Below are 23,843 nucleotides of genomic sequence, written 5' to 3' on the forward strand. Positions count from 1 at the left end.
GGGACACATTTCACTGACATACTTAAATACTTCCATGCTGTTTAATATCTAGAATACAGAATTGGAAGCTCGTCAACCAGGGTAAGTTCATATGAACAGTTACTTTGGATATAGACACATGCAGGGATGCCATAATGGGAGTCATTATGAAGAAATGATGCCCATTCTATGCTTTATTTCAAAGACACCACTGTTAGTCATATGTGATTTGACTGTCTATCCACAGCTAAATTGTTGTTCCTATGCTGCAAGTATTTTTGCCTCCAGGGTTTGTCACCTGGGGTTTATCTGAAATCCTGAAGTCCCCACCCACACTTAACTTGACACTAAGTCAAATACATGACTTTCTCCGAGCACGTAGCCAGTTTGCTGATGTGTTTTTGTGTTATCAAGATCTTTCATTCTTTATAAAGTTGTTTTTGTTGGAAAAACAATAGGAATGTAGTGTATTTTGGGGGCTATTCAAACCAACACAACATACTGTCGACTGATTTTGGCCTTTGTGTGTGTGATATTGTTGATTCCAGTACTGATAATCCCGAAACAGAGTGGTGGATAGTGAGATACTGTAGTGCCGTCAGACTGGTTGGGGCAGCTCACGGGGGGTTAGTCTCTTGTCACGGTATCATAAATACAATGGAAAAAGGTCACAGCTGGAAAATGATGCTTTTAAAAATGAAATATCATTTCTGCGAATATACTCCACAGGTTGATTGGCACGTGATGTCACCACAAAAGCGTACTAATAACTATAGAATAAGCAATGGAACCTACTGCGACATAGCAAAGGGTCTGGCTGCTCCTTTTGATATGAGCCATCAATTCAATACCAAGTACAAGGTTCTGAGAAAACACCTGGAAATTGTCCGACTGGACGAAAAAGTTACATCTGCAAACCAAAATGGCAGACTCTCTGGGTATTTTACAGCACAGCATCTTTATTGCTTTTTGTGCATCCTGTCAGGTTGAAAATGTGTGCCTAAGCTTTTCTTTAAACATTGTGATTACTGTACGTCACCTTAGGATCTTCTTTCATTTTTTTTTTTCCCATTTATTTATTTCAGGCAAAGACATAAAAAAAAAGTACAACATTGACAACACATAATAATATAAATCAATATAGTACAAAAGGTAATGTATAGTATGTAATGCATGATTGTCCAGTTTTGCCTGAAAGGGAGTGGGAAGAAGATAACTTATTTAATCCCACCCCAGTTCTCCATTCAGTGATTATTCACATGAGTTTCACTCTTACTTTGTTCAAAGATTATAATACAGATGTTGTATCATAGTGGCATTACCACAGGTAACAATAATTATTACACTGTAACAATAATTTGTATCAACAATGTAGGAATAATGAATATACCAACAATGGTAATAGACAACAAAGCAATAATAGTAATAGACAACATAGCAATAATGGTAAGGAAACATTGAGCACATGTTAACACTTTGAGAGAGAGTACAGCAGCATGTCAAAATAAAAGACCCTCATCTCTATATTTGAACCAGACCCCATGTTTGTATAATAGTTTAAATCGATTAATAGTTTGGCATTGCTTGTGTTGTAAGTCCAGTTTGTTCCATAGTTTTAGTCTGCATACAGACACACAAAAACGTCTACGAGTGGTTTGAGCTCTCGGCAATAAGAAATATCCAAAGCCTCTCAAGTTATGAGCCTGCACTCGTCTCATAAAAAAACATTGCAGATTAGGCGGCAATAATTTGTTAAATGCTTTATATAAGATTATTAACGTATTATATTTAACAAGGTCATCAAATTTGAGCAACTTAGATTGCATAAACAGATTATGAGTATATTCTAAATAACCAACGTTGTGAATGATCCGCACTGCTCTTTTCTGTAATATGATCAGAGGATGAATTGTGTTGTGGTAAGTATTCCCCCATACTTCAACACAGTATGTAAGGTATGTGAGTACCAAGGTGCAGTATAGTGTACGGAGTGCATTTTCATTGAGGTATAGTTTTGCTTTGTTTATAATTGAGAGGCTTTTAGAGACTTTGACTCTTTGAAGTCACCCAGCTTCCCAGAATTGGACTGTGAATTTTCAATTGTCGATGCCAACAGGAACTTTTTGTAGCCCTCAGTCATATCTCGTGACATTATAATTATCTTTTTATCAGCAGCGGGTGACGCATCAGGATGACAAACATCAGGCGGTATTTTGTCAACGTGAGTCTTTCCCTGTCGCAAGCTCTCCTACCTAAGCCGCACTGTGTATTTGACGGTGTATTTTCCTCGAGCAGCACCTGCTCACCTTCTCCCTCCAGAATGGGGAAGTGCAGAACGTGGAGGAGGCCCAGTCCCGCCTCCTCTTCCTCGCTGAAAGTGACAAGCTGTGGAGCCAACAGATGCTGCTGGATGTCGGACCAGATGCTGTTTATCTGAGAGACATACAAACCAAAGTAAGTTGTTGGAATTAAAGGTACAGTACAGAAAAGTGAGATTGATTGCGTCGCCTCATGCAGGAGGAGATAGAACAGTACTTCTTCGACTCCATCTTCCGCTGCGAGGCCGTCAACTCGGAGGAACTCTTCCCGTCCCTCCTCCTCCTGGTGAGCCAAAGCGCTAGTGAGAAGAAACCGGACATTCTCTACTTCAGCTGTGAGCCGGTCAAGGTAAGCTCCGATAAAACCTCACCTCATGAATGCAAAGTGTCTTTTAACGTGGACTTTTTTTTTTTCCCGTTCTTGCAGGCGGAGGTCATCTGTGACAGCATCACACAGGCCGTTTCCAAGTTTAACAAGACCAAACAGACCATTCAGGATCCAATCAGGTACAGTCGACGTCACAACATTGTCTGGGGGAAAAAAGAATAAGTAACTTCAAAATAAATGGCATGTGTATTAAGTAATACATAACATTCATTATCACAAATAGGTGATTGCATTATGTACCGCCTGTGTCTAAGTCTGGCCCGAGAATGAATTATCTATGGCTCCATCCATCCATCCATTTTCTTCCGCTTATCCGAGGTCGGGTCACGGGGGCAGCAGCCTAAGCAGGGAAGCCCAGACTTTCCTCTCCCCAGCCACTTCGTCCAGCTCCTCCCGGGGATCCCGAGGCGTTCCCAGGCCAACCGGGAGACATAGTCTTCCCAACGGGTCCTGGGTCTTCCCTGTGGCCTCCTACCGGTCGGACGTGCCCTAAACACCTCCCCAGGGAGGCGATCGGGTGGCATCCTGATCAGATGCCCGAACCACCTCATCTGGCTCCTCTCGATGTGGACGAGCAGCGGATTTACTTTGAGCTTCTCACCCTATCTCTAAGGGAGAGCCCCGCCACCCGGCGGAGGAAACTCATTCCGACCGCTTGTACCCGTGATCTTGTCCTTTCGGTCATAACCCAAAGCTCATGACCATAGGTGAGGATGGGAACGTAGATTGACCGGTAAAGTGAGGGCTTTGCCTTCCGGCTTATCTATGGCTCCCGGGGTGATATTTGATTAGTATTAGAACCGGCTCGCAGGCCACAGCTACCTGCTGCTGTTTTGCACGCACCAATACTCCATCAGTGTTGGCGCTAGGGACATGATGGAGTCCCAGAGTAAATTTTTGGGGTCCCACTTTTTTGTAAGCGTTTTGAGAACAAATGATAAATGTATGCATTATCCTGTTATATCTCACATTCTATATTGTGTTTTGAAAAAAGGTTGTCATAAACGTTACTTAATTCAAATAATACAAACGAAAACAACATTTTATGCATATGTAAATGTATTCAGTTGTAAACATTCATTCACTTTCTTCTTTCCTTCATGGATCTAAACTTTACCGCTGCCTGTATTTTTTTCTATATTTTTATTGTAATATTTTCAGAATGTGTTTGTTCTATTTTTGGCCAAAGTAAGACAAAGAAAACAATCTGAAGTTGTCTTTATTTTTTATTTTTAATGCCATGATTTTAATAGTCCGGCCCGCGTGTGCACAGATTTTCCTCCATGCGGCCCCTGAGCTAAAATGAGTTTGACACCCCTGATGTACAATATAGGAACAATTATGTCTCAATATGCTTTTTAAAAATATATTAATATTTATTCATTTCTCTTAACACCTTCCTATATCTGACACAGGGAGTGAACTTAATATAAACATGTAAAAGTTACAGTGTGAATGAATTGTTAGTAAAAAAACAAAGAAAGGGTAGTATCAAATATAAGTTTTGCGTGTTTCTTTTCAAATATGTTGAATTGTGCAAATGTAACCACTTGGGGCATGTTCAAAAACATTCAAATCGTGACTCTTATTTATTCCAATTCATAATTTTGAAAAATTGATTAAGAAGAAATGTACAAAATTCAAAAAAACATTTTTTTCAATGACTCCATTTTTTCCAGCCATCTCCACGCTTATCCGCTGCGCTTACACATCAATTTAAAACAGATTTTTGATTCCTAAGAATCAATTAAAAAAAATATGTTTTTCAGCCATCTCTGCAGTTACTCGCTGCGCTTATAGGTCAAATGTCTTTTTTATTTTATTTTTATTAGTAATTGTTAAAACGTCACTTTTAGGCCATCTCCGTGCTTACTCACTCCGCGTATAGGACACACGTCAATTTTTTTATTTTTAAGAATCAATTTTAAAAAGACCTTTTCTAGACCATCTCCACGCTTACTCACTGAGCATATATGTCATAGATCAGCAGCCAAGTGGAGCTTTTGAAACCTGTAACCTGTTGTGAAAAGTTTTTATTATCATTTTCATACCAAATCCCATGTGAGATTCGGTTTGAATCAAGAATTATTGAATTTTAGAATTGATTCTAAATGGAATCATTACCCCAATAATTGTAATTGAAATGAATCATGATTTGTTGTAAGATTATTATCTCTAGTAACCATATGATGTTCATTAATGTAACTTGTTGACATATCTAAAAACAAATACATCCTAACCAATCTTTGCAGTAACACTATACGGCAGGGGTCCCCAAACTACGGCCCGCGGGCCGGATCCGGCCCCCCCAGCATCCAAAATCCGGCCCACAGGAAGTCCCAAGTTACAATTTTTTTTTGTTTATCTTTCCTTTCTAATCCATTTTCTACTGCTTGTTACTCTTGGTGTCTCCTAGCCGCTCAGGCAAATCATAATGTCTAAAAATGAATTTTACAATCGATAACGTGACAATGTTAAATGTTGATGAACATCAATGTTAATTGATGTTAAATGACAAAACGGATTATAAAGACAATGTGTATATATATATATATATATATATATATATATATATATATATATATATATATATTTATATATATATATATATATATATATGTATGTATATATATATATTTATATATATACACACACACACACACACACACACACACACACACACATATACAGCCTGGCCCCCGGCCAAATTTTTTTTAACCCAATGCGGCCCCCGAGTCAAAAAGTTTGGGGACCCCTGCTATACGGCAAAAGAAGCATGGGATTTCTGCCAAACTGTCAAAGGTAAATACAATATTAGAAGTTAGAATTAAATGTATTTTAATCAATTAATTTTAATCATTATTTTTATTCATACATTTTTTTATTTTTTTTTATTTTAATACAAATTAATTTTATTTAAGACATTCACTTATAATAACACTAAATGGCAAACGAAGCGTGGGATTTTTGCTAAACTGAAAGGTAAAGATAATATTGAAGATGTTAGAATTAAAATAAAATAAATAAATAAATAAATAAAATAAATTTAATATCATTATTATTTCAATACAAATACATTTAAGACATTTAATTTTGATACAGCGATTATAATAACTCTACGGCCCAAAAGCTGTCAGGAAAGGTAAATATAACATTGAAAAAGTTAGAATTAAATGTATTTTAACCATTCTTAATAAAAAAAAGAAATATTTTCAATTTGATTTCAATAATATGGCAAATATAATACTATATGGCAAAAGAAGCATTGAATAAATCAGATTCTATTTGAATCATTAATGGTATTCATAACAATTTTTTTTATGGACAAATTCATTGTATGTAAGACATTCAATAATAATATTTATTTTTAAATGATAGACACATGTGTATGTTTTAGTTATTTATAAAAACAAAAACAAATGTTCACTCGATTATGGACTTCTTAACATTGTACAGTCTGAGCCCTAATAGTTACGGTAGTTTAACGCTGAAAAATAGGTTATAGTTTAGTTATTGATTCCATACAGTCTTTAATTAAAATATTATATTATTATATAACATATTATTCTGATTTAAAAATAATAATAATTTGACTACTGTATAATAACTATTATATGCATTAATTCTTATACATGGGTAAACTAAACACAAATTCAAACAAGCAAAAGTTTTATACGGAACAAATGAACAAAAAAGTGTAATTATTTTTTATTTATTATTGAAAATAAAAGCATGTAGGACTTGAAATATCCATACACTGTATTATCATATATATATAGGTTGATTGGCAACACTAAATTGTCCCTAGTGTGTGAATGTGAGTGTCAATATTGTCTATCTATCTGTGTTGGCCCTGTGATGAGTTGGCGACTTGTCCAGGGTGTACCCCGCCTTCCGCCCGAATGCAGCTGAGATAGGCTCCAGCACCCCCCGCGACCCCGAAAGGAACAAGCGGTAGAAAATGGATGGATATATTATCATATACAATTATTTTAACAGCATATTTTAAGGCACTTTTTAGACACCTTTATGGTACTAAAATAACTGCTTCATCATGACAAACTAAAACGAATGATCAATGTAATCTTCTTTAAAAAATATTTATTTTATTGGCTCTCATGAGGTGTACCTAATGTTGTGGCTACACCATATTATTTGCGGTCAGTGAAACCCAAACAAAACAAGCCACCACCTCTCAACCAGTTTGCTTTCCGCCTTTCCGTGTCACCATTATGCTGAACCAAAGGGCGCCACAGTCACTTTACAGAGCAGTGTAAACAGCTGAGAGAGATCAAACCTGTTGTACCGGTTTGCACATAACTTGAGAAGGTGTGACAGAGACAAGTTGACCATTGTGGCAAAAAGGCAGAGAAGGAGCAGCAGGCAGGATGACCTCGGAATAGTTGAAGGGGTGGCGTTTGGATACGGCTTACCTGCTTTTTAGGTGTTTTCAAGGAGCTGGGGAGAGAGCGTTGACGGGGTAAGATGGGACACATTACTTCCTGCTTGGGAGTCATTCAAAGAATGCATGAGGACGGTTATGGCGTTAAGACATTTTCGTGCTTTATTGTGTGTGTGTGTGTGTGTGTGTTGTGTTGACTTACAGTGCTGATTAAGCAGGCTATTGCTGCTGTTGAAAAGCCGTCTCTTCTTCCCAAAGGTATTCCCACGGTGGCGCAGATATGATTGACCCCTATGGAATTCCGAACCCACCTATTCCACATGCTCCCAATGCCCCGCCAACCAACCCACCACCCTACCCTGGACGTAGAGGTAGAGGAAACCCCTACTTATTTGTCTTTTTCACCCTTGTGCAAGCTTAAGATCGACTATACACGCTTCCTCTTAGGATAAAAAAAAAAAAAGGACCCATTCATAAAAGTCAGCAATAAATCAATGCTTGAAATCTTTGAACAAATTCTGAGCTATCTATTAATGTGAAGTTTTTATAATTTTTTTGTTTTATGACCTTTTTGTCAAAAAGAATTTAAATATGCAATATTCTTCAACTTAAATATGCAATATTCCTCAAATGAGTTGTAGAGTGGAATATTTGAGGTTGTGTAATCACAGCCTTCGGTAGGTCAATAATTTGTTATGACAACATTGATTTTGATACAATAGACAGGTAGACAAAAAAGATTATTTTTACAATGGCGAGCTGCAGGCAAGATTTGGTTGAGTTCATTGAGTTCACACGAGCCTTAAATGAATATCTGCCATGTTATATATAATTGGCCAAGATAATTTTCTTTGCATTTCAGGGGTTTCAAAGCTGTTTATCTCATTTACTCTTACCAAAGCTCTGAGAAATATTATGTGAATGGTGGTGACAATTACACCAAAACAAAATGTTCTTGTTTTTCAGTCGGCAAGATGAAGATCTATTTGGTTTTCCTGGAAGAAGCAGGGTTATATACCAGGATTACAGTCTGTTAAAAATAGCAGTTGTAATGGGAGTCAATAGGGCCGTGAGAGTTCTTTAGAAAAAAGTGTGTATACGTTGCAATAAACATATAAAAACACAATTGTATTCAAGAAAGCGAGATTTCAGACCGCTAACCTTCAAACTGAACAATCATATCACATAAGGAATTTTGGGCCCCTGAGTTGCAAAAGGGTTAATAGTAAATCAATTGTACTAATCATTCATCAATTCTCTTACCAGCAAACGGAGGCCCCGACGTCACCTTACTCCGAGCCGAGAGAGAAGTGGTACGCTATCTTCTCACGCGCTATCAGTCACGAAACAAGCGTTCTAAAAAAAAAAGAGTTCTCCCTTCTTTAGTGCATCCTCAACCACTGTTTCGACGACATCGAGAGCTTCATGTCCAAGCTGCAGCAGACGGCCGAGGCCGCCGTCGTGCTCAAATCGAGGAACAAGAAGAAGAAAAGCAAAACGAGCGCAGAAGGTAAGCCGGAGGTGAAGACATCAGGATGGAAATGTGGATAATCGTGTGTGTTGTTGGTTTCAATAGAGGACCTACTCACCATCAGGGCCAGGCCTCCGCCTGAGCAGGAGTTCATTGATATCTTCCAGAAGTTGAAATATTGCTTCAGCCTGCTGGTTTGTACAAGAAGATGACATTATATATTTTTTTTGTTTGCTGGAATAAAGTACACGTGTTGTCTACTTCTAGGCTCGTTTGAAATCAGCCATATCCAATCCTTCATCAGAAGAGCTTGTCCATCATGTCTTCAAACCTCTGGATATGGTCAGTTTTTAACTTATTGATATTATGCCTCATTCTTAATAAATCCTGATATACAGTTGTCCCCCTTTTATCGCTGCTCAGGCCGCGATAAATTAATTTCCATGTCGTAGGAAGTCATTATAAATCTAATATTTCCATATGTAGAGCATAAAAAAACTGTTTGCGACCTTCTAAACAGCTTTCTTGACATGAACGAACACCCTTCAGTCACTTTTACACTCTTTTAATTTAACATAGTGATGCTTCCTGAGGCTGAGCCAATCAATGACCACGATACTGAACAGCGCGCTCTGGTTGGTTTGGTCTCGTCTAGCGTCCAATACTACTGTAGTATTGATATTTTTAGTTTATTCAGCTATTTTTAGTTGAATGTTTAATTTTGGACTCAAATTTTTAAAAATATGTTTTAGAAAAAAATAAAATAAAACTGCGATGTGGTGAAGCCGCAATATTTGAAGCGCGATGTGGCGAGGGACGACTGTAGTGTCCTAAAATACAAATATTGTCTATAATAATCACACAGTAGTACCATATTTACAGCACTGGTAAATGGACAATAGTCGTTTTATGTTTATTGCTGTCAATTAGACTTAGACTTCCTTTTATTGTCATTCAAATTTGAACTTTAAAGTTAAAAGTTAAAGTTAAAGTACCAATGATTGTCACACACACACTAGGTGTGGCGAGATTATTCTCTGCATTTGACCCATCACCCTTGATCACCCCCTGTGAGGTGAGAGGAGCAGTGGGCAGCAGCGGTGGCCGCGCCCGGGAATCATTTTGGTGATTACTGATACACAGGTGATTATTGATACAGTACCTATAAGAATTTTTTTTTGTTGCATTAGCTCGTTGTAGTGCAGGATAAAAGAGCAATAAGGTGCAGATATTAATTGATTACTGTACATATAAATATATTGCATATATTGCATCCAATTGCAAAGCAGTTGCTTCCAGGCCTGACTGTGCTAAAATAATATATGCAAAGTAGTAATTATGAATCTAATATTTTCATTGTTAGAGCATAACAAAGCCGTTTATGCCCATCTAAACATGTTTATTAACATATTTAGAGCCCTCTCCACATGAAATAACACCAACATAGTCAGTTTTGAACTTGTTAAAAGAACATTTTGCAGACATAATAGAAAATTAGACACTATGATTGTACTCACTTTAGGAACCATGGGCTCATCAAGTGTTAAACACGTGAAGTATTAATATTTGTATTTCATTTAGCTTAAAAATGCTTAATTTGAAGGCCAAAAATCCACAGTAGAGTAAAGATGACAGCACTATTAAATTCAATGAATTATGTTCAAATAATTTGATAAACTCCTGTGTCAAAAACAAAAAGATGCTTGGAATAATGAAGACATTTTTCCCAAGGTCTTTACGCCACTTTGTCTTACTTTTTTTGTGTGTTTTATTAACTCCAAGCGGAAATTCTGTCATTCATTTTAACGAAAATAGCACTGACAATCCTAATTGTAATTGCCAAGAATGTTAAACGCACAAGGAACGTGATTTACTGCTCTCACTCTGCAGTGTACACTACAGGGTGTATACGCGTTAGGTAAAGATGTCGTGTTTACACAACTATGCATATTTCCAACAAGGGTCACGCACAGCACATTTGGTTACAATATTAGTCATATTTAAAAAAAACAGCTTTGAAGTGCACTTGTCTTTCTCTATATGGGTGTGTTTCATTTCTTCATACCCGCGTCCCAGCCTTTTCTTTTTTCTGTCATTCATGAACCCAGCAACCATTTTATTATACGTGTTTTCAAAAGGCAATCCTATAGAAATTGATCTTAGGTATAGTTTAGAGTAGTCTGTGTACAGCTTGTAAAGTGTGTGTCGGAAAACTGTCATTGTTCTGGGGATCGTGTTCTGTTTCAGAATGTTACAGTACATATTTGAATTAATTTATCTTTTTTTAATCAGTGAACCGCAGCTCCCCTGTGTCAGCAGCACTCGTGCAGCCCCAGGCCAAGACAGTACCACCGCTATGTATGACTGCTAGACATTAATGAGTGTGTGTTGACTCATTATCACTGGATAGTAAATCTTTACTACTATACAAGCTGTACACTGTACTCTAATGTAGATCAAAGTTTCATTCTTCAAGCATTGTTCTTTGAGAACCAAATGGTTTCTGGGTTGTGAAGTGTGTACTCACTTTTTGTGAGATGACAAATGTTACTTTGTGAGACAAGGGCGTGTGTGAAGAGTGGATTTGTCTTATCTGGGTGTGTGTGCAGATGGTGAAGACAACAGGGGGGCCAGCACTCGGGGCCTCCGTGTCCAGCCCCGCCCTGACTACGGCTGCCGTGTCCCTGCTACAAGACAACCTGAACGTGGAGGAGAGGCAACTGTGGACGTCGCTGGGTCCCAACTGGACGCATGCTCGGTCAGTAGCGGCCATCACTTGTTTGTTATGACATGTTGTTAAGATAAGTCTTTACCATTTCTACAGAAGTGAAGTAAAACTGCACTTTTTCATACGTACCTTATTTGGCCAAACAGAATGACAACATCCAAAACAATGATCTCTCTGGTAGTTTCAGATCTGTGTATATAGATAGATAGATAGATAGATAGTACTTTATTGATTCCTTCAGGAGAGTTCCCTCAGGAAAATTAAAATTCCAGCAGCAGTGTACAGATTTGAGATCGAATTTAAAAAGTAAAAAGTAAATAATGGGGGTATAAATGGAAACAAAATAGAAAACAAATAAAAAGCAACAATGAAAATAAAAATATAACAAGACAAACTAGACAGTAGTAACCAAGTTATGAAAAAGTATTGCACTGTTGTTGTTTTGCATCCCCTGTCATCCTAGTACCCCCCTCCCCCCCAGAGAGGAGTTGTACAGTCTAATGGCGTGTGGGACAAAGAAGTTTTTGAGTCTATTAGTCCTGCACTTGGGATGAAGCAGTCTAGCAGTGAACAGGCTCCTCTGGCTACTGATAACGGTATGCAGAGGGTGACTGGCATCATCCAGGATGCTCACTAGTTTTTCCACAGTCCTCTTCTCTGCCACCGTCACCAGTGAGTCCAGTTTTATTCCGATCGTAAAACCGGCCCGCCTGATCAGTTTCTCCAGTCTGGAGCTGTCCTTCTTAGATGTACTGCCCCCCTAGCACACTACCATGTAGTACAGAACACTGGCAATATATATCAAGCTTTTATTTTTTAAACAAAAAAAATTGTTATAAATACATAAAGCTGTCTTTAATAGGTAACAGTACATTTTTTCTTATTGTTAATGATAATAACTATTACTATTGTTACTAGTAGTATTTTCAACCCAATGGCTGTATGTCTTAAATTGTTTTCAGCTTTTATTTTTTTTCTATCTTACCAAACATTTTTCTTGTTTTATTTGGTATATTTGAGCATATTGAAAAGCGCTATTTAAAATGTAATGTATTATTATTATTAATTGTATTGCATTGTGAAATGTTTAAATAAAAGACAATTTAAATAGATTTGAAAAATATTATTTTATTGTACTTGCCAATAAAACTGGGATATTTACATCCAACTCACGCTTCAAAATAATAAGCATACAAACTTTTTTGTTTTCTTTAAGTGAAGTGAATTATATTTATATGGCGCTTTTTCTCACGTGACTCAAAGCGCTTTACATTAAGAAACACGTTATTTACATTTAAACAAGTGTGAGTGGCACTAGGAGCAAAGTGGGTGAAGTGTCTTGCCCAAGGACACAACAGCAGGATGGCGAAGATTGGATTTGTACCAGGAATTATCAAGATTCCGGCTGGCCGTACTACCATCTGAGCTACGCCGCCCTGAATTTTACATCTGTGCTTTCAGCTTGGAGCTAAGGAAGTGTGAAAAATAGTTTTAAAAATATACATTTGAGCATTTTTTTTATATTAAACTAAAGTATTCAAAATATATATATTTTTTATTTTATCAAACTTTTTCCTTTTTTATTAGGAATCTTTGAACACTTAGAAAAGTGCTATTGTAAATGTAATGTATTATTACAACAAATGTTATTATTGTGCAATACTGTGAGACGTTTAAATAAAATCTAATTCAAATACATTTAGATATTTACATCCAACTATGACTCCAAAATAGCAGACCTATAAACTTTTCTTAAATATTTATTTTAACATCTGTGCTTTCAGCTCGGAGCTGAGAGGGCCCATAGCGCCCTACACCCCAGTGTTCCTCGATGGCTGGAAGCCAGAGACGTTCAGGGCGGACGGGCAGGTTTGGGAGGATCCGGTCGAGTCACAGCACAAACATGAAGCCCTCCGAGTCAAACAAGAGGTATGCCTAGTAAAGTTATGCACATTGTGAGCGAGTTACTCAAAATATGACAACTGTATAGTGCAGGGGTCCTCAAGTACAAATCTTGAAGGTCCACAAATGTTTTTTTGAAACAGGCTGGGTCCGTTTATTATCGGTCAAGCTTATATAATAGCAGGAGGTAGGTAGTTTAACATTTTCTTAAAATTAACAAAAATAAAATAAATATCCAATAAAATACATGAAATATTTTCTTTGAAACAAAAACAAATAAGAACTTTGAAAAAATGTGTCCTCTGCATTTGACCCATCCCCTTGATCACCCCCTGGGAGGTGAGGGGAGCAGTGGGCAGCAGCGGCGCCGCACCCGGGAATAATTGTTGGTGATTTAACCCCCAATTCCAACCCTTGATGCTGAGTGCCAAGCAGGGAAGAATGCTGGTATGAGCTTTTAAACATAACCCGTTAACTGCTGCCAATCAAATGGTGAATAAGATACTCTTTAGGGTTCATATGTTTGTAAATCTGACTGTGATGAAGTCAGTGCCTCACCAGCCATCAACCTCACCGCACGTCACTGCTCTGTTGCTATTTGTTGTTGTGTCATAGATTTAACAAAAATCTTGCTTGATGTTTCATATGGCTTTTTAAGCCTCGTGATTTCTTTTTTTCTTAGCTCTGAATCATGAGGAAATGTCTCTTCAAATTCGCGGTGCTCTTTCAGATAGTGACGTTTCAGATTTTCACTTTTCACCAGAGCAACAGTAGTGTTGCATAGTAGACACATTGGTCTGGTACTTGCAGTAGGTAGGATGAAAACATATTGCTCTGTCCATTCTTCCTTGAAACGTCGGTTTTCCCTGTCCACCTTTCTTTTACCAGCCTGAGCCAACTTGGAGCATGCCATTGTGATTTGATTCACATTCAGTGACTGACAAGTGAACAGTTAGCGAAGTAGCGATACGAGACAACTGTGTGCCTGCAGCGAAAGGTTCCATGCACTGTGCACATGACCCAGGTGGTAACAGCCTATCAGCGCGTCGTCGTGATAGAGATGACAACCCATACCCCGGAATCAGCCAATCAGAGTGGCGTTCTCTCGCTCTCACTCCGTCTCTCTCTCTTTCTCTCTCTGAGAGAGAGAGAGAGAGAGAGAGAGAGAGAGAGAGACGGAGTGAGTTTGACACGAGAAGTGTAAACGAAACGTGGAGATATTTGACTAAAAACAACAAAGAACGTTGACTTGCGCTAGCGATAACTCACAGATAAATACAATTATTATATTTTTTTATAATAATTATAATCATAATAATAAAAAAAACATTTTTATTTTTATTTTATTTTTTTTACTATAATTCGTGCTGGGTCCGGACGGACACGTCGCTGGGTCCGGACATGGACCGCGGTCCGCCTGTTGAGGATCACTGGTGTAGTGTATACAAAGGCGAGGACATTTTAAGTGGTAGATAATATTTGATAAATCTTGCATGGGTGTTCTTATTTGCAAAAGGATGAGTCATACTGGAATTGTACCACTTATGTTTGTGAATAAGTAGTTTCAAATTATTTATTTATCCTACTTATACTCCAATTTAAATCAATTTGTTTGCCCTCTGCCTTATAAAGGTGCATACAGTGGCAGGCTTCTTAACCCATACTGTGCTGTTATCACAGTTTGCATTATTTATTTATTTTAAAATTAAAACAAATTGAAGTTGTTGCTTTCCAACGAAAATCTACTGCATGTATCTTCTTACATATCCTAAAAATTGTGAAGTAATTTTTTACATCAATCAAAAATGTGTTTCAAAACAAAATAACACAAAACATACACACCTAACAGTAGTTCAAGTGTTTTTTTTTTTTTTTAAGAGATCTTTTAGTCGGAAATGAGACAAAAAAGTGTGTTTTATCACATACGGATATTTGCTATGTTCATTGTGTTTACATTGTGGAAATGATTCATATATCTGTGGTTGTCAAACTTTTTTCACGAAGTACCACCTTACAAAACACTTGGCTCTCCAAGTACCACCATAATGATTTAACATTCAAATATAGTAGTGTAGTTGGCCTAAATATTCATGAAAAACAAGGCAGAGATTTTATTTAACAAGTATATTTGATATTTTTGACCGCTGTAACATTACACACAATTTGAACAGTAACACTGTTCGAGTTTGAGTTTATTTCGAACATGCATGCATATGACATGATACATCACAATTTCCAGTTTCAACACGTTCGAAAAGGAGTAGGAAGAAGCAGAGTTTATTTAATCCTACCTTTTTTTTTTTTTTTACATAGCAGTTGCTAAAACGTTTGTTCACTTCCTGTTCTCAATGCATTCACAATATACTCCATAAGTAATACATTTACAAATGTTGTTTATGTAAACATTGAACGATTTTGGTCCCAGTATTGATCCCTGGGGTACACCACAGGATATATTTAGCTCTGTAGACATTTGTTTACCTATCTTCACGCATTGCTTCCTGTCGGTTAAGTCACTTCTTACCCATTTCAAGACCAGCCCTTAAATGCAATACTGTCTAATTTGTTTATCAAAATATTAGGATTAATTGTGTCAAAAAATGTTTTTGTTGGATCCATAAACATTGCAGCAGGACACTGTTTACTATAATCTATTGCGTTGGTAATCTGTCATTTTGATTGATGCAACCCCAAAAGGGACAAGCGGTACAAAATGGATTGATGGGTGGAATTGTTAGAATCAGAATACATTTTTAAAAACTTGAACACCCCTACTAATTGTTGATTTTAGGATTATTTTTACACAAATATCATTTAACAACTTTGTTCTTTTAAACCTGATAGTTTATAATCTTGCTAACATGAATGGGGTTTACCCATATCTTACTGACCTCTGTGTGTGTGTGTGTGTGTGTGTGTGTGTTGACAGCAACAAGCCCAGCCTCCTAACAACCACATGAATGATGAAACGTAAGTCTACTTCAAAAGAACCTACCGTATACAATTATAAAATATAAATGTAATCAAATATTTTAACTGGTGTCGTCCACACAGAGACAGCCAAGGACATTATCATGAAGCTGCAAAAGTCTACAGCTGCAGTTACGACTTCAACGCCAGGAACAACACTGAGCTGTCCGTGCAACAAGGCGATACGCTCGAGGTACAACTGATGCTTCTTCACTCACCAAAAGGTTCCATTTCCTGTCTGAAGGGTACCATTTCCTGTTTGCCTGCCAGGTGCTGGAGTCCTCCAAACGCTGGTGGAAGTGTCGCAATCGCTTCAACCAGGTGGGCTTTGTTCCCTTCAACATCCTGGAGCCCGCGGCTCACGTAGAGAGTCCCGTCACCAGCATCAGGCCGCCCTCTGTGAGACACACAAACACGCCTGTTAGTCTCAGTGTGTCACAGATGACTTGCTGAGTTCCCACGTTCTTTTTCTGCAGGCTCCAGGCCCGCCTCCCCTCCCCAAGACCTTCACCAGCGTGCCACCCAGCCCACCTAGTCTGCCACAGAACCCTCCTGTCTCACGGCCACACAGCCAGTCCGCCTACATCCAGCAAGCACCTGCAGTAGAAGACGACAAAGGTACACATGAAGGACGCTGGCTTGGGCTTCAAGACTCAGATTTAAAAAAATATATATATGTATTCACACTTTCAACGAGGGTGTGTTCCTAATATTTTCTGCATGATGTAATTACTGTACCAGTTGAAATCATGTGTCAAACGCACGGCCCGGGGCCAGATTTTGGATTAATTTTATGTGGCCCGCCACATCATTTAAAGTGCCACATCACATCATGTAAAGTGGACCACCATCTCATTCAACGTGGTCCACCACATCATTTAATGTGGTCCGTCACATCATTTAAAGTGTCCCACCACATCCTTCAATGTGGTCCGTCACGTCACTTAAGGTGGTTCGTCACGACATTTAATGTGGTCTGCTACATCATTTGAAGTGTCCCACCATGTCATTCAATGTGGTCCGCCACATCATTTAATGTGGTATGCCAAATCATTTAACTTGGCCTACCATGTGGTCTGCAGTATAATTTAAAATGGCCATATTATTTAATGTGGTCCATCACATCACCTAATGTGGTCCGCCAGAACATTTAAAGTGGGCCATCTCATTAACGTTGTTCGCCACATTATTTAAAGTGGCCCGCCATAACATTCAATTTGACAACATTTGAAGGAGCCGAACACATCATTTAAAGTGGTTCATCACATTTGACGTGTCATTCAATGTGTTCCGCCATATCATTTAAAGTGGTCCGCCACATTATTTAATGTGGTTTGCACATCATTTAATGTGGTTCGTCACATCACTTGATGTTGCCCGCCACATCATTTAATGTGGTATGCTATATCAATTGAGGCGTCCTTCTAGGTCATTTAATTTGGCCCACCATGTCAGTCAATGTGGTCCGTCAACATCATTTAATGTGGTCCGTCAACATCATTTAAATTGGCCCACCATGTCATTCAATGTGGTCCGCCACAACATTTAAAGTGGCCGGCCATCTCATTTAATGTGGTCCGCATGTCACCTAAAGTGGCCCGCCATGTCATTCAATATGGTACTCCACATCATTTAATGTTGATTGCCACGTCATTTAACGTGGTCTGCTACATAATTTAAAGTGTCCCACAAAGTCATTTAATGTGGCCCACCATGGTCAGTCAATGTGGTCTGCCATATCATTTAATGTGTTACGCCACATTTTTTAAAGTGACCCAACATGTCATTTAACGTAGTTTGCCACATTATTTGATGTGGCCCATGTCATTCAATGTGCCCCGCCATATCAATTAATGTGATCCGTCACGTCACCTAAAGTGGCCCGCCATATCATTCAATATGGTACTCCACATCATTTAATGTTGTTTGCCTCATCATTTAATGTGGTCTGCTATATCATTTGGAAGTGTCCTTCTATGTCATTTAAATGGCCCACCATGTCATTCAACGTGGTCCGCCACGACTTTAAAGTGGCCGACCATGTCATTTAACGTAGTTCGCCACGTTATTTGATGTGGCCCACCATGTCATTCAATGTGGTCGCCATATTATTTAATGTGGCCCACCATGTCATTCAATGTTGTCCGCCACAACATTTTAAAATGGCCCTCTGAGGGCAGTCATAATTGCGAAGTGGCTCTCAATAAAAACGGGTTTGACACCCCTGGTTTAAATGATGATCCGATATTGTTTGTTATAAGAAAAATATTGATATTCTAATTAAACAGTGTATAGCGGTGATACTATAACCTATAACCTTTCTGTGTTAAACTAACTTAACTATTAAGGGCTACGTTTGTACAATGTTAAGAACATAATTACTGGTATTGCTGTAATGACTGTATGATTTTGTTTGTTACAAAAAATATTTTAATATTCTAATTAAATAGTGCCATCCATCTTCTTCCGCTTATCCGAGGTCGGGTCGCGGGGGCAGCAGCCTAAGCAGGGAAGCCCAGACTTCCCTCTCCCCAGTATATAGTCCAGTTGTAACCTATTTTAACATGTTAAATTAAATGAATTATTAGGAGTTGGATTAGGAACTTCATTACTGGTATTACTGTTATATACGGCGTGGCGCAGTGGAAGAATGGCCGTGCTCGACCCGAGGGTCCCTGGTTCAATCCCCACCTAGTACCAACCTCGTCATGTCCGTTGTGTCCTGAGCAAGACACTTCACCCTTGCTCCTGATGGGTGCTGGTTAGCGCCTTGCATGGCAGCTCCCTCCATCAGTGTGTGAATGTGTGTGTGAATGGGTAAATGTGGAAGTAGTGTCAAAGCGCTTTGAGTACCTTGAAGGTAGAAAAGCGCTATACAAGTACAACCCATTTATCATTTATTTATCATATCAATATTAGTGCTGTCATTTGAAGAATTTTTGGATCAGATTTATCACACTTTTTAATTGTGATTAATCATGATTTTAAAGTTTAAGTACCACTGATAGTCAGACACACTAGGTGTGGTGAAATTACCCTCTTCATTTGACCCATCCCCTTGTTCCACCACCTGGGTGGTGAGGGGAGCAGTGAGCAGTAGCGGTGGCCGCGCTCGGGAATCATTTTGGTGATTTATTTATCACAGCAAATTACTTGCATGCTTAATTTTATTAACTTGAAAAAAATACCCCCATATTTTTGACACAAATGCAATGTCATACACAAACATAAAAACAATGTTTTACTAAATATAGTATGTAAAAATAGACTATTTTAAATATTACACACACGGTCCCTTTTTTGTGTGATTTTCTGTCTTCTTATCAAGTATCAAGGCCGTAATGTAGGCGGGATGGCATTCTTTTTTATAGTGTATAATTCTGTTTCTTCTAGTTAAAGCCTCCACGTATTAATTGTTTTCAGTTATGATGGTGAATGACGAGCTACTCCAGAGGCTGACCAACGGAAAGGCCATCAACAAACCTCTGGTCATCCCTCGATCCACGGAGACCTCCCTTCCTCTCGACTATCACTCCGACTCAGAGGAGGTGATGCAGTGGCTCCGAGGGAAAGGCTTCAGTGACCCGTGAGTCAAACCTTTGATACATTAATAAAGAGTCATAATGAAAGTACTTTCTCAGACGCAGCCTATGAAAAACAAGACTACACTGTGGCTGTTAAGTGCAGGGAAGACAAAATCCTGCCAGAGGGCGCTGTTTTTATTGTCGTTAACAAGTATTTTATTTTTCATACACAAAAGGTGTGCGGCCTTATTTCGGTCTTTATTATAATTGATCATTATTTGACTCCGTAAGGCCCTCCACACCACCCTAAACCTAATGTTGCCGCCCCGCATACACACACTAGTATGTTTATATGCACTAAAAAAAACAAATTACTCACTTAATTGAAACTAGTTTTTTAAAGCATACGTATAAACCTGATTTGTTTCCGTTTACAATACTTTATAGTGTAAGGTAGAGATTATAGCTGATTCATTTAAAATTATCATCAGTGGATAATATTACATGATCATTATTGTGATTTATATACTAGGGGTGTTAAAAACTTAGTGACACCTCTGTTTCAAACTTTAATCAAGGGTACTTAAACGCACCACAGTTATGTATTTTGAAATGAAAAAGTGAAACATAAACTTAACTTTGTCTGATGCTGCCACATTATTTTTCTTTCTTTGATCAACTCATCCTGGGTACCAAATGGAGGCGCGGTGTGTGAATGCATAAATGTGAGCTTTGATGACGTTATGACGTCTGTGTTGAGTGACGAGTGAAGTGTTCTATGCTGAGTTTCCCACTACCAGATGGAATTAACTATTTAGCATTTTGAAAGGGGGTATAGATTGTTTTATACATTCCTAATTTGATTCAAACAACCTTATTATTTGACAGCTATATGGATTTTATCTCAAATTATATGACGTCGTCTTTTGTAATTGACGGACTTAAATGAAAGAAAATAAATATCTGTATACACACACATACATACATGCATATATATATAGAGCGTATGTGTGTCTAACTGTGTGTGTGTGTGTGTATTAGAGATGCGCGGTTTGCGGACACAACCGCGGAGTCCGCGGATTATCCGCGGATCGGGCGGATGAAATTAAAAAAAATAAGATTTTATCCGCTCGCGGGTCGGGTGGATTAATTCGATTTTTTTTTTTGCGGGTGGCAGTTAAACCAAATGGGAAATATATATACATAGTTAAATGTTGTTACCCACATACGAAAAACGAGCAGGCACCTGCAGCATATGCCACAACAGAAGAAAAAAAAAGAAAAGAGATGGACACTTTTACGGAGCGGAGAAGGGACGCCTCGCCGGGGTCCGGGACCGAGGCCCCTTCCCCCGAGAGGGCCCCACCGGGAGCCGTAGCTGAGGCGATCCGCGAGAAGGGCCCGACGCACGTCCAGGGTCACTACCGCGCCCACCGCACCGACACCCCGCCTCGTCCGCTTTCGCCGCGGCCGGCGTCACGCGCAGCAGGTAAGCAGCTTACCTGCCCGCCACCCCCGTGGCCGGGGGCTCGTAACATGGGTCACTCCGCGCGCTCCGCCCGCGCAGCTTACCTGCTTGCCACCCCTGTTGCCGGGGGCTCGTAACAGGGGTCACTGCGCGCGCAGTGCGCTCACGAAAGGGGTGGGGCTCACCCTGGTTGATATAGAGAGCAGGACGGTGGCCATGGAATTTCATTTAAGGTTTGTGATAAACCATCAAACTCATTCGTTAAAAGGACTCTATAGTAATATAAAGCGAATTTTTCTGGACATTATCATGCAAGAAAAGTTTATTTTTGGGATCACGATCACCGCGTAATGATTTTTAAAGGTTGCATTACATTATTAACTGTCCCATGTGATCAGCCAGTGCGATTGGAAGTCCATGCTCAATTATTGCCTCCGTAAATAAAACTTCGGCATTTATCACATCCAAAGAATCTGTTTGGGCGACGAAAAACGTTGAAAGTTTTCCACTTGTATCGCTAGCAACGGCATTAGACTTGTGTTTTTTTTTAGACTTGTGTTTTTTTTTTAGACTTGTGTTTTTTAGACTTGTGTTTTTTGTGTTTTTTTAGACTTGTGTTTTTTTTTTGTCCCAACGTGGTCTTTTACATCGCTAATTCCTCCGTGTCCGATCGAAAAATCTTGTCTGCACAAGGTGCAATTCGCGTAGTTTTCACCCTTTTTTTTTTTTTTATTAATATTAGATATATAACAACGGGCGGATGGCGGGCGGGTGCAGTTCTGATCAAACGTTACATCGGGTGGATGGCGGATGGTTGACGACTTTCTGACGCGGTTGCGGATGAAATAAATTGCCTATCCGCGCATCTCTAGTGTGTATACACATGTATATATGTATGTGTATATAGTGGGTACGGAAAGTATTCAGACCCCTTTGAATTTCCCCCCCTTTGTTTCATTGCAGCCATTTGCTCAAATCAAAAGAGTTCATGTTACTTCTAATTAATGTACCGTACACTCAGCGCCTCATCTAAACAAGAAAACACAGAAATGTATACATTTTTGCAAATTTAATAAAAATAAATTTTGGTCACCTCCCTGACAAGATTAAGATGAATGCAGCAATGTACAGAGACATCCTGGATGAAAACCAACCCTTTCCCATCCAACCTGATGTAGCTTGAGAGGTGCTGCAAAGAGGATTGGGTGAAACTGCCCAAAGATAGGTGTGCCAAGCTTGTGGCATCGTATTTAAAAAGACTTGAGGCTGTAATTGCTGCCAAAGGTGCATCAACAAAGTATTGAGCAAATGGTCTGAATACTTATGTACTTGTGATTTTTGAGTTTGAGATGGTGTGCTGAGTGAACAACAGAAATAAAATGGAACTTTTTTGATTGTAGCAAATGGCTGCAACGAAACAAAGAGTCAACAATTTGAAGGGGTCTGAATAGTTTTCCTACCCACTGTACATATGTGTGTATACAATACAGGCCAAAAGTTTGGACACGCATTCTCATTCACAACACAACTGATGGTCCCAACCCCATTGATAAAGCACGAAATTCCACTAATCAACCCTGATAAGGCACACCTGTGAAGTGAAAACCATTTCAGGTGACTACCTCTTGAAGCTCATCAAGAGAATGCCAAGAGTGTGCAAAGCCGTAATCAGAGCAAAGGGTGGCTATTTTGAAGAAACTAGAATATAAATATATATCCATCCATTTTCTACCGCTTGTCCCTTTGGAGTGCAGCAAAGATTTTATATATATATATATATATATATCTATATATATATATATATATATACCGGTATATATATATATACACACACACACATGAATGTATATAATATAGTCAATCTTAAGGTGAAGAAATACTGTGTACGGTATATATTTCTAAAAAGCTTCCAAAATTTAACACAACTTAAAATGTTTAAACCAAATTTCCCATTAGTAGTAATATTTTTACAATTACATATTGTTAGCATTTTATTATCTTCTTCTATCGTTAACTTTTTTCATCATATACAGAAACATTTAGGGTAGTGTGGGGGCACTTTGATACATTTTATACAATAAAGATGCCAAAACCAATCCAATATAGGTCGATATGTTTTATAGGTGACAAATAGTGTATTTGATTAGCAATGAATGTCGTTGTTACAATAATGTAGTTAAAATCACACAATAAGGTGACTACTGTAATGGTGTGTAATATTTATAGGGCTTAACGTGAACAACGAGGTTATTATACGCTTCCATTGTAGTAATTCACCTGTGGCGTGTTCCTTCCAGGACGGTCACATGTTTGGGAGTCCTGACAGGTGCTCAGCTGTTCTCCCTCAACAAGGAGGAGCTGCGTAGCGTTATTCCAGAGGAAGGCGCTCGAGTATACAGCCAGCTGGCGGTGCAGCGATCTCTGCTGGAGGTAATTTGATCATGCCTGACCCTTTTCGTGGCCTCCTATCCGTCCTAATGGTGCCCTCTTGCTTCCTGTCTGCAGGATGCTCGAAGGGCCACGGAGCTGGAAGCAGTCATGGAGAAACAGAAAATGAAGGTGGATCTGAAAATAGAGAGCAGCACATTGTGAGATGTGTCATAGATGGACTATATAGCAATATAATATATACATACCTGAAAAGAACAGATCATTTTGTAAGTCTTCATTTTTGGCAGTGTAAGAATTGTATT

The 23,843-nt window shown here is 38.7% G+C and overlaps 1 protein-coding gene across 2 annotated transcripts; it reads left to right on the forward strand.

The window, feature by feature from the left end:
• LOC133610858 (epidermal growth factor receptor kinase substrate 8-like protein 1) lies at positions 1–23,796 on the forward strand. Of its 2 annotated transcripts, none has more exons than XM_061967557.1 (19): positions 1–81; positions 2,152–2,200; positions 2,275–2,433; positions 2,497–2,646; positions 2,725–2,804; positions 7,346–7,458; positions 8,354–8,400; positions 8,474–8,597; positions 8,664–8,752; positions 8,826–8,900; positions 11,168–11,316; positions 13,071–13,215; positions 16,118–16,158; positions 16,243–16,351; positions 16,429–16,557; positions 16,635–16,776; positions 19,582–19,744; positions 23,448–23,580; positions 23,656–23,796. In XM_061967557.1, exons 2-19 carry the CDS (start codon positions 2,171–2,173, stop codon positions 23,740–23,742), a joined length of 1,965 nt encoding a protein of 654 aa, XP_061823541.1. In that variant the 5' UTR covers positions 1–81; positions 2,152–2,170; the 3' UTR covers positions 23,743–23,796. The 2 variants fall into 2 exon arrangements, with proteins under 2 accessions (XP_061823541.1, XP_061823542.1); XM_061967558.1 differs by having other exon boundaries at positions 2,155–2,200.
• The last annotated feature ends 47 nt before the right edge of the window (positions 23,797–23,843 follow it).

The sequence above is a fragment of the Nerophis lumbriciformis genome, linkage group LG11 (genome assembly GCF_033978685.3).
Source record: "Nerophis lumbriciformis linkage group LG11, RoL_Nlum_v2.1, whole genome shotgun sequence".
Lineage (NCBI taxonomy): Eukaryota > Metazoa > Chordata > Actinopteri > Syngnathiformes > Syngnathidae > Nerophis > Nerophis lumbriciformis.

Excerpts from the sequence above, each read along its gene's own strand:
- LOC133610858 (XM_061967557.1), top strand. The coding sequence starts at position 2,171 with ATGACAAACATCAGGCGGTATTTTGTCAAC. Across the intron at positions 2,434-2,496 it reads TGAGAGACATACAAACCAAA|GAGGAGATAGAACAGTACTT; the intron begins GTAAGTTGTTGG and ends CGCCTCATGCAG. Across the intron at positions 8,598-8,663 it reads AAGCAAAACGAGCGCAGAAG|AGGACCTACTCACCATCAGG; the intron begins GTAAGCCGGAGG and ends TGGTTTCAATAG.